This window comes from Microtus oregoni, unplaced genomic scaffold, assembly GCF_018167655.1.
Source record: "Microtus oregoni isolate MIOR12 unplaced genomic scaffold, Mior012 000004F_ref0000308, whole genome shotgun sequence".
Taxonomy (NCBI): domain Eukaryota; kingdom Metazoa; phylum Chordata; class Mammalia; order Rodentia; family Cricetidae; genus Microtus; species Microtus oregoni.
This window is the reverse complement of record NW_024543063.1, coordinates 56,817,602-56,831,967: the sequence shown is the minus strand read 5'-3', so window position 1 is coordinate 56,831,967 and position 14,366 is coordinate 56,817,602. Positions and strand designations below refer to the sequence as shown.

Genomic DNA, 14,366 nt, shown 5'->3' with positions numbered 1-14,366 from the left:
TGGAAGTAACTATGTAGCCCAGGCTTGCTTTGAACTTCAGGCAATCCTCCCATGGCCCCTTCAATGTTGGGATTCCAAGTATGAGCTACCATACCTGACCTGGGCCTCCATTTTTATCAAGCCTTGTTAAGTCTCTCCAGCTGTAAAATGAGGCTTCCTAGCTTCTTATCTGACCAGGTAAGGGCAGGTCATTTGGGCCCCAGTGGACATTGACCCTTGCCAGGGAAGCAGTCCCCAACTCTGTAAGTATCCAGCTGCCCCACACCCACCCGAGGACAGCAGGAGAGAACAGAGGTCCCGTCGTGTGGCAGCTGCAGCCTCTCGGCCCGGCCAAGTCTGGACCAGAGGCTGGCTATGATCCAGCTGGCTCCATAGCTTGGGACACTTTTCTAGACAAACTGGTTTTTCCCCTGGCTGGCATCCCAAAAAGAGTAGCGCAATTCGCTTCTGGCCCCAGACCCAGAAAGCTCTAGAAGCTGACTGTTCTATACTCCCAGGAGTGTACCCCCTGTCTTAGGGGAGCCTGCTGTGAAAGTAGGAAGTAGGTTATGTGCGGTACCCCAAGTCTTGCTGCTAGGTCTTGTCTGGCCTCTGCGAAAAAGCTTCTAGAAGATCAGAGCCCTATTAGCTAGACTCTCCTGGTACAGTGGCGGGAGGCGGGACTTCTCCAAGGCTCTGCGCTGGGGTCCAGGGAGAGCCAAAAGGCCCAGGCTCCGATAATAAGTTCGTGGTTGTGCTGTCCTGGATGCCAGAAGAAAGCAGAGCTGGCAAAGGGTAGGGGGAAAGGCAAGAGAGAACAAACTGAGGAGGCCTGGGTTCCCTCCATGTCCTAAGCAGTCCCCGACTCTGTGGTCTCCTCGGTTGGTCCTGATACGTTTATTCTGCACAGTGAAGTTCTGTATGGTTTGGAATGGTCTCTCCCCTCTCGGGGCCTCAGTTTCCCTCTCTGTCCACAGGAGGCAGGACAGAATCATTCTTGCAGCAAACTCTGTTTGCCAGGCTCTGTGGTGAACCGTGTAGATGCACTGGCGGTGCAGAGGGTCTAAGGAGTGAGGGCTGGGGGTTCTGCACCACACGGTCAAAAGGCCCCGACTACCTCGTGATAAGAAAGGGCTTGTCAGATCCGCCATGGCGGGCCCAGCGCTTTGCATGTCCCTGGCTCAGAGTTCCACTTAGACCAGACCTAGGTTATCCAGGGACGGTGCCCCAGTGACCCCCTGGGTTTTCACCGCGCCGCTCCCGAAGCAGAGCTCGCGAAAGGTTCCTTGGCAACCTGGGAGGAATCCAGCCGCAACCACAGGCTCTTCCTTTCCCCTCCCACCGCCTCCTACTGCGGGCGCCGGGGGCGGAGGCTGCCAGCCCATTATAAAAAGCTACCGAAGCTGGTGGCGGAGGGACTCGGAGCTGCGACGCTGCCCAGCATCCGAGCCCACCGGATTCCTACACTCCAGCCATGGTTCCCTCGCCTCTCGCGTGGCTGCTGCGCCTGGCCGCGTTCTACCATCTATGCACCCCGCTGGCGGGTGAGTGGGTACCTGGGGAAGAAGGGAGGAGTGTGTTGGGGTGCAGACTGCATTTCTCTGGTGGGGGGGGGGGAGTCGGCCCCCGCAAGTCCGGTCTTTCCAGTGGCTACTGGGGCGGGAGTGGGGGCACAAGGTGTGTGGGGAAGAGAGTGAGGGTTGGGAGAAGCTGAGCAGTTTCCTGACTGGTGGACTAGGTTAGTTCTCCCTACTGAGGTTAACTACCTAGCCTGTCTACGCCCTGGCCGGAGGCCAAAGAAGAGACCAGACTTCCCTTTGCCCTGTTTTTCAAGGCCCTTAAGAGTAGTTCCGGTCAAGGTCACCAGAGGCTTGCCACTGTTGGGGCGTACAGATCGTCCCTCTGTCTGTGCCCCATCATCCTGGCCACCTCCTCCAAACACAGATTAGAAAATATTTTATCTCCACTGACCTGCCTACTGGACTCCACTACCTGGCAGTACGAGGTGTAGACATACCTAGGGACATAGGGAAGATGGAGACCTAGAGATGGTTAGAGAACCAGCTCACAAGCCAGGAAAGGGTGATGCCTTTGGCAGGTTGGTACTCAGAGAAGGTTATTCTTTGCCTTGGGGCACACAGTGAAACTGGGAGAATGTGAACCAACCCCCAGCTTCCAGACTATCTCCATGGAACTAAATCACCAGTGCCACAGGGAGCTGGCGATGAGTGGGTGGGGAGTGGGGGTGGTGAAATAAAATTGTGCCTGGCTTTCTGCTGTCTGAGCTCTGGCCACAGGCCTGGGATATCTGGGGACAGTGAGCACTGGGAAGTGGGAATCGGACGGACAATGGTTTGCCATCACCTTGCTGTGTGTCCCTGACCTGAGTCTTGACTTCTCTGGTCTCAACTGCTACACCTGTCAGTGCAGCTACTGCCTGGCTGGGGAGAAGGCTTCAGTGTCTAGGGAGGCATTTTGGGAGGTGTGCATGGTGGTAATGGGGTATCACTTTTCCTAAGCTCGTGGGGAAATCCTAGGCAAGGCTGGACAGGAGACCCTGAATGTTTGAGGTCTGAGGACCTTAATCACATCTGCTGGCTTTGCTAGGAGATGGTGGGCATGATGCAACCCTGGTGAGCCTCAGCTCCTTCTCCTCTAGATGAGGTTTTCAGCTAGGTCCACCCTGGAGCTCCCCAGCAAGGGGGGGGGGGGGGGGTCTCAGGCTTTCGGGCTGCTGCACGGCTGGTGCAGGGCATCTGCGTCAGTCCCCAAATGTGGGTCTGCAGGGCTGTGCCAGCCCATCGCTCTGGGCTTTATGTAACGAACCTGCAAACCAACAAGGCTGCTGCTCCCCAGCACTGACGCATCCCCTCCCACTCAAGTCTCGGCAAGAAAGAGAAAAGAAAAGATCTGTTTTCAGCTGTTACAGCCTGCTTCCCCCACCCTCCGTGGGGGTGGAGGGGGGTAGGGGCAAACAGCCTCAGGGTCAGACCCAGGGCCCTGTGGGTTTAATCAAGAGCTCCCCCACTTCTCTGTGGGTGAAGGTTTTATGTGCCGCCAAGCACTTCTGCGTGCATCTTGTCCATTCATTTGGCACACACGAGCAGGACACCTGCTGTTTGGCAGGCTCATTTCTGGGTGCTGGGACCATAGCCCTGAATAAAGAGCCAACGAGCCCAGCTGAAGTTTGACTGCAGTACACAAAAATAAACCAATGAGCCATTCTGTCTATTAGAAAGAAAAAGCATTGCAGGGGGCGGGGGGGGGGGCGGGGGACTTAGCTTGTTTTGTTTGCTTGTTTCTTTTTTGTTTCTGAGACAGGGTCTTTCCATGTAGACCAGGCTGATCTCACATTCATGCTCTTCCTGTCTCGGCCTCCTGGGAGAGGGCTAGGGTAGGAAATGCGTTGCTCCTTGCCTATCATGTTGGCATTAACAAAGGAAAGAAGTTTAGGGAACAGGTGAGCTCGCTCTAGGGTGATAGTCCTTGCAAGTGATATTTGGCAATTTCCAGAGGCATTTTTTTTTAATTATTATTACAGGCATCCCAATATTTTTGCTCCTGGCATAGAGTCCACAGCGTCAGCTTCCACAATAAAGAGTGAGCAGGTTCAAAATGTGAACAGCATGGCCGTTGAGAAAAGCTTCCCCAAGGGCAGAATGCACCCATCATTAAAAAACGTGTAGTCTCAAGTCACTCCATACTGTCATGTTCATTTTAAAGGTGAGAAAATTAAGGACCCAGATGAGTAAAGGCTCAAGTCCTCTCCATTGGTGCACCCAGGATCCAGCATCCTTAAGGGAAACCTAGTACATATTTATTCCAGGAAGCCTCCCCTGATTACTGACGTTTGAAAGTTATCTCACATTCCTGTAAATCCTAGTATGTTTGTGTCTGGCCAGAATGTTCAATCCTTTACCAGGACTAAACTAGCTCTGCCACGAAGTAGACTGTGTTCTGGGTAAGGGACTGAACCACTCAGATCTTCAGCTTCTGAATCTATAAGAAGAGGATAACAACCTGCCCTCTGCAGGGGCTGGGGGCTAATAGAAGCCAATAACACAGGATCTGATGCTAGGTGCAAGCAGAGAGGTCCTCATCCCCATCCTCTTACCTGCCTGTGGATCTGGGACCCTTCTGAAGAAAGAGACGGACCCCATTTACCTGCCCACCCCCAGCAATGCCTCACAGCACCCAGCTCAGGGCCCCCACAAGAGGGAGGAGCCAGCATTTGTTGGTTGCCTCAGTAAACAGTGATCATTACAAACAGCCTCAGCATCTGTAGTTCAAAGCACTCAGGGTGAAAGACCAGAAGGCTGGGTATAGACTGAGACATAATTCAAGCCAGTGCTGACTGATTCAGGAAATGGATGGATGGATGGGTATGGATGGATGGATGGATGGATGGATATGGATGGATGGATGGACGGATGGATGGATATGGATAGATGGGTGGATGGATGGATGGAGGTGGATGGATGGTGGATGGATGGATGGATATGGATAGATGGATGGATGGATGGATGGATGGATGTGGATGGATGGATGGGTGGATGGATGGATGGATGGATGGATGTGGATGGATGGATGGGTGGATGGATGGATGGATATGAATGGATGGATGGATGGATATGAATGGATGGATGGATAGATATGGATGGATGGATGGATGGATGGATAGATAGATATGGATGGATGGATGGATGGATGTGGATGGATGGATGTGGATGGATGGATGGATGGATGGGTGGATGGATGGATATGAATGGATGGATGGATAGATATGGATGGATGGATATGGATGGATGGATAGATATGGATGGATGGATAGATATGGATGGATGGATGTGGATGGATGGTGGATGGATGAATATGGATGGATGGATGGGTGGATGGATGGATGGATGGATGGATAGATATGGATGGATGGATGGATGGATGGATAGATAGATATGGATGGATGGATGGATAGATATGGATGGATGGATGGATGGATGGATGGATGTGGATGGATGGTGGATGGATGGATGGATATGAATGGATGGATGGATAGATATGGATGGATGGATGGATGGATGGATAGATATGGATGGATGGATGGATAGATATGGATGGATGGATAGATATGGATGGATGGATGGATGGATGGATGGATGGATATGGATGGATGGATGGATATGGATGGATGGATGGATGGATGGATAGCTATGGATGGATGGATGGATAGATATGGATGGATGGATGGATGGATGGATGGATATGGATGGATGGATGGATATGGATGGATGGATGGGTGGATGGATGGATGGATATGAATGGATGGATGGATAGATATGGATGGATGGATGGATATGGATGGATATGGATGGATGGATGGATGGATATAAATGGATGGATGGATAGATATGGATGGATGGATGAATGGATGGATGGATAGATATGGATGGATGGATGGATAGATATGGATGGATGGATGGATGTGGATGGATGGTGGATGGATGGATATGGATGGATGGATGGATATGGATGGATGGATGGATGGATATGGATGGATGGATGGATGGATATGGATGGATGGATGGATGGATATGGATGGATGGATGGATATGGATGGATGGATGGATGGATATGGATGGATGGATGGATATGGATGGATGGATGGATATGGATGGATGGATGGATATGGATGGATGGATGGATGGATATGGATGGATGGATGGATGGATATGGATGGATGGATGGATATGGATGGATGGATGGATATGAATGGATGGATGGATAGATATGGATGGATGGATGGATGGATGACTGGTGAGTGGATTGGTGGCAGGCAGTGGGTGAAATCGATGGGGAGGCTGGGACTTTGAAAGAGTGACAGATGGACAGGTAGGTGGGTGAGTAGGGTGGGTAGATGGATGGATGAGGATGATGGGAATGAGTAGAAGCAGCGAGGAGGACAGAGGAAGTAGGAGGATAGAAAGATGGGTGGATGACGGATGAATAAGTAAGTGGGTGCATAGACGGATGGGTGGACTGGTGGGCGGATATATCTAAAGCAGCGACAAGTAGATTGAGATATTACCTTATTGTATGAATATTACTGAGTACCCGTGTTGTGTTCAGTGCAGAGATACACGGTGACAGCGAGATAGACACAATCTCTGAGTCCCTGACGACTCGTTTGGAGGACAGTTAGATGGCTAGCCACACAGGAGCACAGCCTCCTCTTCTAGGAATGAGAACTTTGTTCTGAAGAAAGGAAAGGCCTCCCTGAGTCAGTTACATAGCTGTCTTGGTAGATCCCAGCCAAGTGGCTCATGGCAGAGGCTGACTTTGTGGCTCTGCCAGCTGGGCTGGTGGCAGTGGTCTTCTCTGTCCTAATCTGGGGTCCTCCCTGTCACACATCCTCCCTTTCCTCCTCCTATTGCAGGTCACCCCAGGGCTTTCTCAGACCCATGCAGGAGTGGCCACCAAGCTATGGTCACAGGGACTTGGGGGCAGAGACATGCAACATGCAGCTAAATTATTCTTAGGTCTACTGGGGATGGAGGAGAGTTACAAATCTGTATTATAATTTGGGTAGGGGGTTGTGTATGTGTCTGTCTGTGTGTGTGTAGGCCAGAGATCAACCCCTGTGTTGTTCCTCAGGAATTACCCACTATCCACCTTGTTTTTGAGACAGTCTCTTCCCTGGGGTCTGGAGCGCACTGATTCGTCTCTACTGCCTAGCCAGTGAGCCCCAGCCATCTGCTTGTCTTTGCTTCTCCAGTGCTGGGATTACAAGCACACACTGCCCTGCCTGGTTTTCTACACAGCTTCTGGGACATCAAACCCAGGTTCTCGTGTTTGTGTGGCAAACACTTTACCTACTGAACCACTTCCCCAGGCCTAAACTGTGACTTTCACATCCTGGTTCTCGGGGAGAGAGGACAGTACTGTGACTCAGCCAGTGAGTTCAGGAGCTCCTAGCCCTGGCTTTTGATGACCCAGCTCACATCCACAGCCCAGGCTTCCTTTCCCACAATGTGCAGTGAGTGGCCCATGGCCCAGGAGTGATGTGGAGGTGAGTTAGTTAGGAAGTCCGGGTGTGTACTTGCCTTTGGCTAGTTCTTTTTTAGGGGTTGTGCAGAGGGCAACCAATCTCATGCATACCAGGCAGGCACTATATCCCCAAGCTTCACCTCCAGTCTCCTGTGTCCATTCTTGGCAAGATGGAGTGTGTTTGCACATCTATGTGTGTAAGTATTTGTGCACAAGTTTTAGTGGAATCTGGGGAACAACTAGGCTCCCAGGTCATAAAGACCAAGCCAGATCAGCATGCTCACTCCCCACACTGCTTCTTAGGGATTCTTGGGTTCTAGATGTTCAGCATGACCTTTACTTGGATCTAGAACCCTAACTCTTCCTCGTTTTTCTCCCCATTTTCCATGAATATACACGGGGAAGATGACAGGACACACTGCTGGGCATTGAGGACAGTGGTTCTCAACCTGTGGGTCGTGACCCCTTTGGGGGGTGTCTAACGACCCTTTCACAGGGGTCTCATAAGACCATCCGCATATTAGATATTTACATTACGATTCATAATAGTAGCAAAATTACAGTTGTGAAGTAGCAATGACAGTGATTTTATGGTTGGGGTCCCCATGACGCAAGGAGCTGTATTAAGGGGTTGCAACATTAGGAAGATTGAGAACCACTGATTTAGAAGGGGTTTGAAATAGAATGCAAAAAAAAGTCAAGTGTTGGTTTATATCAGATAATTGGGTTTATCCATTAATAGAAACCCCTGTCCAGGGGCTTTTGCTGCACAGCTATCTGCATGCCCTTGACCCCTATTCTGCCCCTGCCTTTTCTCCTGAACTTATCCCAAACTCATTCTGCAAAGCACAGGGGCACCTGCTCAGCAGACCCCCACCCCCTCATTTCCAGGCAGGTAAGCTTACCTGTTTCACGTACCTGATTCCTGTGTGAGGAGGAGAAGTAAGGCTAATACATGCTTTATTATGCCAAAGGCAGTGATGGGCAGTTCAAGGAAGGCCACGGGCCAGGGACCAGGACTGGGCAGGGCCACTCCCTCGCCGTGCAGGCCAGGTAACCTTAGGCAGGTCTGTGTCTCGCATAGAGTCCTCTCCCCTGCTATGACTTCATTTTAAAAATCAGCCCTTCCAGGCTGGGCACCATGGCCCACACCTTTAATCCCAGCACTCTGGAGGTAGAGACAAGTGGATATTGGTGAGTTAGAGGCCAGCCTGGTCTAATTAATGAGTTAAGGACAGCCAGAGCTATGTAGAAAGACCCTGTCTGTAAAAAAAAAAAAAAAAAATTAAATTAAATGCTTCCTGAATGCCAAGCAAAAGGAACTTTTTGAATAAAGCTTTGTTTTTATAAGTCCAAAACAACCACAGAGCAGACTCTTGCTGTCTAGGGGTGAGTCAGATGTGGGTCAAGGGCTTTGGGTTGTGCGCATAGGGAGAGGCTGAAATGGGGTGAGATACCAGATACCCAAGGGTCCTACTGACTGGGGGCCTCTGTGGACTCAGGTCAACACCTCGGCGTGACGAAATGTAACATCACATGCCACAAGATGACCTCACCAATCCCTGTGGCTCGGCTCATCCACTACCGGCTGAATCAGGAATCCTGCGGCAAGCGCGCCATCATGTACGTATTACCTATCACTCGGGTCCTCAGAAGGCCCTGGGACCTCCCAACCCTCTCCTGCCTGCCTCACCCTGGGCTTCCTGCCAAAGGCCTTGGCAAGTGCGCCCTTGCTGCAGGCCCACAAGCTACCTCACTGACCTTATGATCAGTGGCAAACAACAGAGGTGAGGAATGCCCACTGTGGACCAGGGCAGTACCCAAGGTGGTGCTTCCTTTCAGGCCTGTCTACACAGCCCTCAGCCCGTTAGATCCCATGGGGCAGTTGAGTGAGGTGGTCTACCAGAGGCAGGATCCAGGCTCCAGCAGGTCAACCAGAGGCCCTGATCACTTCCTACATCCACACCTCAATTTCCTCATCTGGGAGATGGGTGGCAGGAGGGGAAGAGGAGGTGGGGGAACTAAAGTGGGTGGCTGAGCCCTTGGAAGGCACATGGATGGCTGTTACCAAGTGGCAAAAGACCAGAGCCCTCAGGACCACTGGGGAGGAAACAGGCCCAGTCAGTAATCATTTTCTACCTGGCCAGTTTGGTCCCTTGTTCTGTCTGGGGCACATGGTGAGTTTTGCCCATTTGCTCAGTCTGAATCTTCCCTAGGACTGATGGAGGCCCCTGAGCAACCTTAGCCATGCAGGAAATGCCCAGAGTCCTTCTTAACTCGGGCTCTGCTAGCGGAAGTCCAGTACTTCCTGTCCCCTAGACAGCTCCCCCAAGGAGTGAGGTTCAAAATGCCTTCCTGCCTGCCCTCTCTGCTTCCCCACCACGGATTGCTTTTTTTTCAGATACCTTCCAAATAGTTGCTTCTGTCTTCTGAGGAAAGTGGAAGAGGGGTACATGGCACCCTTGCAGTTGGGCACACTTCTTTGTCTGTCCACCTCATCTTCCTGCTGGTTAAATGTGGTTAGCCTGCCGGCTGCAATGCATACAGGCTGTATGACCTGCAGAGGTTGTAGCGTGGACCGGTAATCAGCTCTGAGCTGCTGTTGGGGCAAAGCAGCCATACACAGCCTCACAGGAGGCCACAGATTTAGACCACACTCAAGATCCCAGTGAGGATCCTGAACAGCTTTGGCTCTGAAAAGTTGCTTCAGCCTGAGGACAAAACCTAGAAGAGGAAGTTGGGGGCCAGAGGGCAGCCATCACCATGGGACAGGGAGCTCACGCACAGGATCTTTCTAGAGTGAGGAAACCTGCCTTGTCACATAGCTGGTGTCAGAGAACACCTATGACATCCCCAGATCAAAGTCCAGAGCTGCTGGCCTTTATGGCAGTGATGTGGTTATTAATGCTATAATTGTTATGATGCCTGCTCTGTTTTTCGCTAGGTTCCTTACCCTTTATTTTGCTTAGCAATAACACAGAAGTAGGGTTCCCATTTGCCCGGGACTTTCCTGGTTTTGAAAGGGGAAGTCCCTCAGGCTGAAAATGCCTGTTCCGAGGTGGTGGCGGTCCCCTCCAGATCACAGACATTCATGTCTCTTCCACGGGCTAGGAGACATAGGGGATGGAGTAGCCCAATGCCTCACACTAGTAAGTCAGGACAGCTTGCCTGCTGGGCATGTGATCAATGCCCCACACCACTCCAGTCTGGCTGTCTAGAATCTGGGCATCACCAGCCACTGTCTTCCTTATAGCTTGGAGACGAAACAGCACAGACACTTCTGTGCTGATCCAAAGGAGACATGGGTCCAAGACGCCATCAAGCACCTTGACCGCCAGGCCACTACTCAGCCTCAGAACAGGGCCAAGTTTGAGAAGTTGGTCAATGTGACACCTGGGATCACCCTGGCCGCCAGGGGACTGTCCCCATCTGCACTGGCAGAGCCTGAAGTCACAGTGGAAGGCCTTACTTTGGAGCTGACTACTATTGCCCAAGAGGCCCAGAGGCCCATGGGGACTTCCCAGGAGCCGCCAGCAGCAGTGACTGGATCTTCTCCCTCTACTTCCAAGGCTCAGGATGCAGGGCTTTCAGCCAGGCCTCAAACTACTGGGATTTTTGAGGAGTCTGCTGTCTCTACCACCATTTGGCAGAGTTCTGCTGTCTACCAATCTGAATCTAGGCTCAGGGCTGAGGAGAAGGCTACTGAGCCCCCATCCACTACAGCCCCATCTACCCAGGCACCCACCATTTCCCATTCAACCCCGGAGGAGAATGTTGGGTCTGAAAGCCAGCCCCCATGGGTCCAGGGACAGAGCCCCAGTACAGAGAAGCCTCTAGGGCCTGAGGAAACAAATCAAGCTCATACTGATGATTTCCAGGAGAGGGGGCCTGGCAACATAGTCCATTCCTCAGTGGCCCCCGTCTCCTCTGAAGGGACCCCCAGCCGGGAGCTGGTGACTTCAGGCAGTTGGCCTCCCAAGGCAGAGGAGCCCATTCATGCCACTGCAGACCCCCAGAAACTGAGCGTACTTATCACTCCTGTCCCTGACACCCAGGAAGCCACCCGGAGGCAGGCAGTAGGGCTGCTGGCCTTCCTGGGCCTGCTCTTCTGTCTAGGGGTGGCCATGTTTGCCTACCAGAGTCTCCAGGGCTGTCCCCGCAAAATGGCAGGAGAGATGGTGGAAGGCCTCCGCTATGTCCCCCGTAGCTGCGGCAGTAACTCGTATGTCCTGGTGCCAGTGTGAGTTGCCTGCCTGCCTGCCTGTGTCCATTGTTCGATTCAGACAGCTGTCTGGGGACCCCCATCCTCATACCCACCTTCACCCAAAATGAGGCAGTGGGAATGGGGAGGCTGGGTCCTCCAGGAGCCACGTGCTCCAAGCCCCCAGTTGAGGCCCTGGAGGCCACCTTTTGCCATCACCCCCTTATCAGAGACAGCCGGTGACCTTCCAGCTCACCTATATTTGAAAGACTCCTCTGCTGCTGGCTGGTTGGAGGGGCCCTTGACACACCAACCCTAGTGAACAATTATTTATTGAATTCCCAGGCCCCATGACACCTGTCTCCTGTGAGCACCGTAGTCCACCCATCTCAAGCAGCAGGTCAGGCCCATTTGCCTGTCCCTCTGACCTCTTCACATCCTGGGTTTGCTGCACTTGCCAGCCCCTCCCCCTCCCTGGCCAGCTGCGGTGCTATCTCTCCTATCTCTCCCTGTCCCCTGTACAGAGCACATTACCGTCAGCACCATCACCACCACCAATGCCCTGTTGTGTCCTTTCTTGCATGAGGTTACCGCTGTGTCTCCTGGAGCTCTCTGGGAAGGGAGATGAGCTAGCGTGGGATTTTGCTGCACTCCTCCCCAGGCTGTGCAGTGACAGCATGCTCCATCTGAAGGTTGGGTCTAGACCCCACTCCTCCCCAGGCTGTGCAGTGACAGCATGCTCCATCTGAAGGTTGGGTCTAGACCCCACTCCTCCCCAGGCTGTGCAGTGACAGCATGCTCCATCTGAAGGTTGGGTCTAGACCCCACTCGGCCATCTGCAGAACAAGGTGCCCCATCTGTAACAGAAAAGAAGCGTGGCCCAGAGATGGCAATACCCCATGGCCCTGATGTCGTCACTTCCTCTGAGATCCTTGTCCCCATCCCTGGATGCAGCCCCCAGCCCTTCTCCACGCCGACAGTCACTGCCATCCCACTGGACTGACACCTTTGCACCCTGTGACTCTGAGGACGGGCAAGGGTGACTTGAGGGTTCAGGTCGTACCCTGTGGGCCCCTACATGGAGGCTGAGTTGGGGACCTGCAGAACAGAGGCCAACTCAGAAGGTCCCTCTGTGTCCTCACTAGGCACCCCTACTCCACGCACCAAGATGACAGCCACAGGTCCGCCCTGCCTGAAAGACAAGCCACAGAAGAGGATGACGAGCCCTTGGGAGGCAGAGGATCCAGGGTAAGCACCAGGAGCGGCCACACACCTGACTTAAGTTTAGGGACTTGAGCATGTATGTGCCCAGCCTTCATGGTTCAGAGGCTGGGTCCTCTCTCAGCTCTGAAAGCACAGTTCACACCAAGGTCTCACCTTTGCCCCACTACAGGCAGGGCCAGAACTCCCATAACATTCTCTAAGAGTCCTGTGAAAATTTCTGGAAGGGACTCTGCCCTGGGCACAAAGTGACTGCTAAAGCCTCCAGCATGTCCAGCATGGAACAGTTGGGCAATACCTATACTCCAATAGCTGGAGCTGGACCTGCAGACCTTGCCCCCACCAGGGTCCTTGGTGGCAGCTCTCCCAACCCTACTCCTAATAGCCCCAATCCTCCACCTTCGGAGCCTCCCGTGGGCAGGTTTCACCCAGAAGTGACTCACTCCTTGGTAGGTAGAAACTCAGGACAGTTGGCTCTGTTCCAGAGTGAGGAAACCAGCCCCTCGATGACCCTCCCTCCTGGAAAGTTTGTGGGAGGCTCTGGTCTGGCGCTGTGGGCTGGAGGAACAGCAGCCTGTGTGCACTTTGTCCTGGCTCCTTCAGTGTGGAGCCTTCAAGGGTTGGGGCGTCCACTTCCCTATTGAGAAAGCTGCTGGGGCGTGTGTCCCCTTGTTAGACTTTGTGGGTTCTCCCCAACAGGATGTGTTGCCAAGACAATCTGGGGAGGACTTCGGAAGGAGTTGGTCAATCCTTTGGCTTTTTCAAGCATCATTACCAATGTCTGTGCCATTTTGTATTTTACTAATAAAATATAAAAGTCTTGTGAATCAAATAAGAATGCTTTTCTCTGGGGCAGGCCCAGGGAGGGCCAGGAGAGGGGACAATGGCGGGGGGGTGGGGATAGAACACTGGGCAAATTCTGAGACCCTGTCTCTAGCTCATTTGTACCAGGGCAGGAATTTTACAGAAGGCAGTGCAGATGGGAATAAGGAGAACTGGGCCCTGGGCTAGCTCGGGGCTGCCTTGCTGTGCAATGTTGTGAGCCAATGCCTTCACCTCTCTGGGCCTCTATGCATATGGGTATATCTGGCCTGTTGGTCTAATAAGATTCAGGATCCCTGTGGGTACTACTCAGAGTCCCAGGAACCACCACCTAAGTACCCCTGATATTGCTGCCTCTCGCCTGGTGTCCACAATTTCCTCTACAGTGTCTGCTCATCCCTGGTTCATATGAAGATGAGAGAGGGACCGGCTCTTCTAAAGAAACCAGGAAACTCATTTGTAGGACCCCACTGTGAGCTGTCGTGCACGCTGAGAACAGCACAGGGTCAAGTCCAGCAGCCTATTGCTATCGTTCGTGAACTCACAGATGGACATCTTTTAAAGCAGGATCCTTCCTCTCTTCATTTTATATATTTATTTACTTATTTTTACTTTTTGGAATAGTGGTAAGACCCAGGGCCTCAAGCCTGCTAAGCAAGTGCGGTGCTCCTGATCTTTTTCCAGTGTTGTTTTGAGACATTATCTGACTGACCTTGAACTCATTCTGTAGCCCAGGCAGGTCTTATACTCCTCCCGCCTCAACCTCTTTGTTGAGCAGCTAGGATGACATATTCTGCTGTTATTAAATATTAGGGCATGTTTCCGTCAATAACATCTTAGACTCAGTGTCTGTCTATAATTAGAGGCAGCATAGGGCTGGAGAGGTAGCTAAGCAATCATGAGCGCTTGCTACTCTTGTAGAAGGCGCAGGTTTGGTTCCCAGCTTTCCCACCAAACAACTCACAGGGGATGTGACACTCTCTCCTGGCCTTCACAGGCACCTAACATACACATTGATTTTTCTATAGTCTCTCAATGACCGGAAGCATCCGACACCATCGGCCTGTGTTCCCCGCGGGTGACAGGTGGGGGTTAAGAGTGG

The 14,366-nt window shown here is 52.3% G+C and overlaps 1 protein-coding gene across 3 annotated transcripts; it reads left to right on the top strand.

The window, feature by feature from the left end:
• Positions 1-1,217: 1,217 nt before the first annotated feature.
• On the top strand, positions 1,218-13,274 carry Cx3cl1 (C-X3-C motif chemokine ligand 1). Of its 3 annotated transcripts, none has more exons than XR_005974159.1 (4): positions 1,218-1,523; positions 8,523-8,643; positions 10,274-11,913; positions 11,973-13,274. XR_005974159.1 is itself a non-coding variant. In XM_041650075.1 (3 exons), the coding sequence occupies exons 1-3, from the start codon at positions 1,454-1,456 to the stop codon at positions 11,262-11,264; spliced, it is 1,182 nt and encodes a 393-aa protein (XP_041506009.1). In that variant the 5' UTR covers positions 1,218-1,453; the 3' UTR covers positions 11,265-13,274. The 3 variants fall into 3 exon arrangements, 1 of the variants encoding a protein (XP_041506009.1); XR_005974158.1 differs by having other exon boundaries at positions 10,274-11,972; positions 12,032-13,274; XM_041650075.1 differs by having other exon boundaries at positions 10,274-13,274.
• Positions 13,275-14,366: the final 1,092 nt, after the last annotated feature.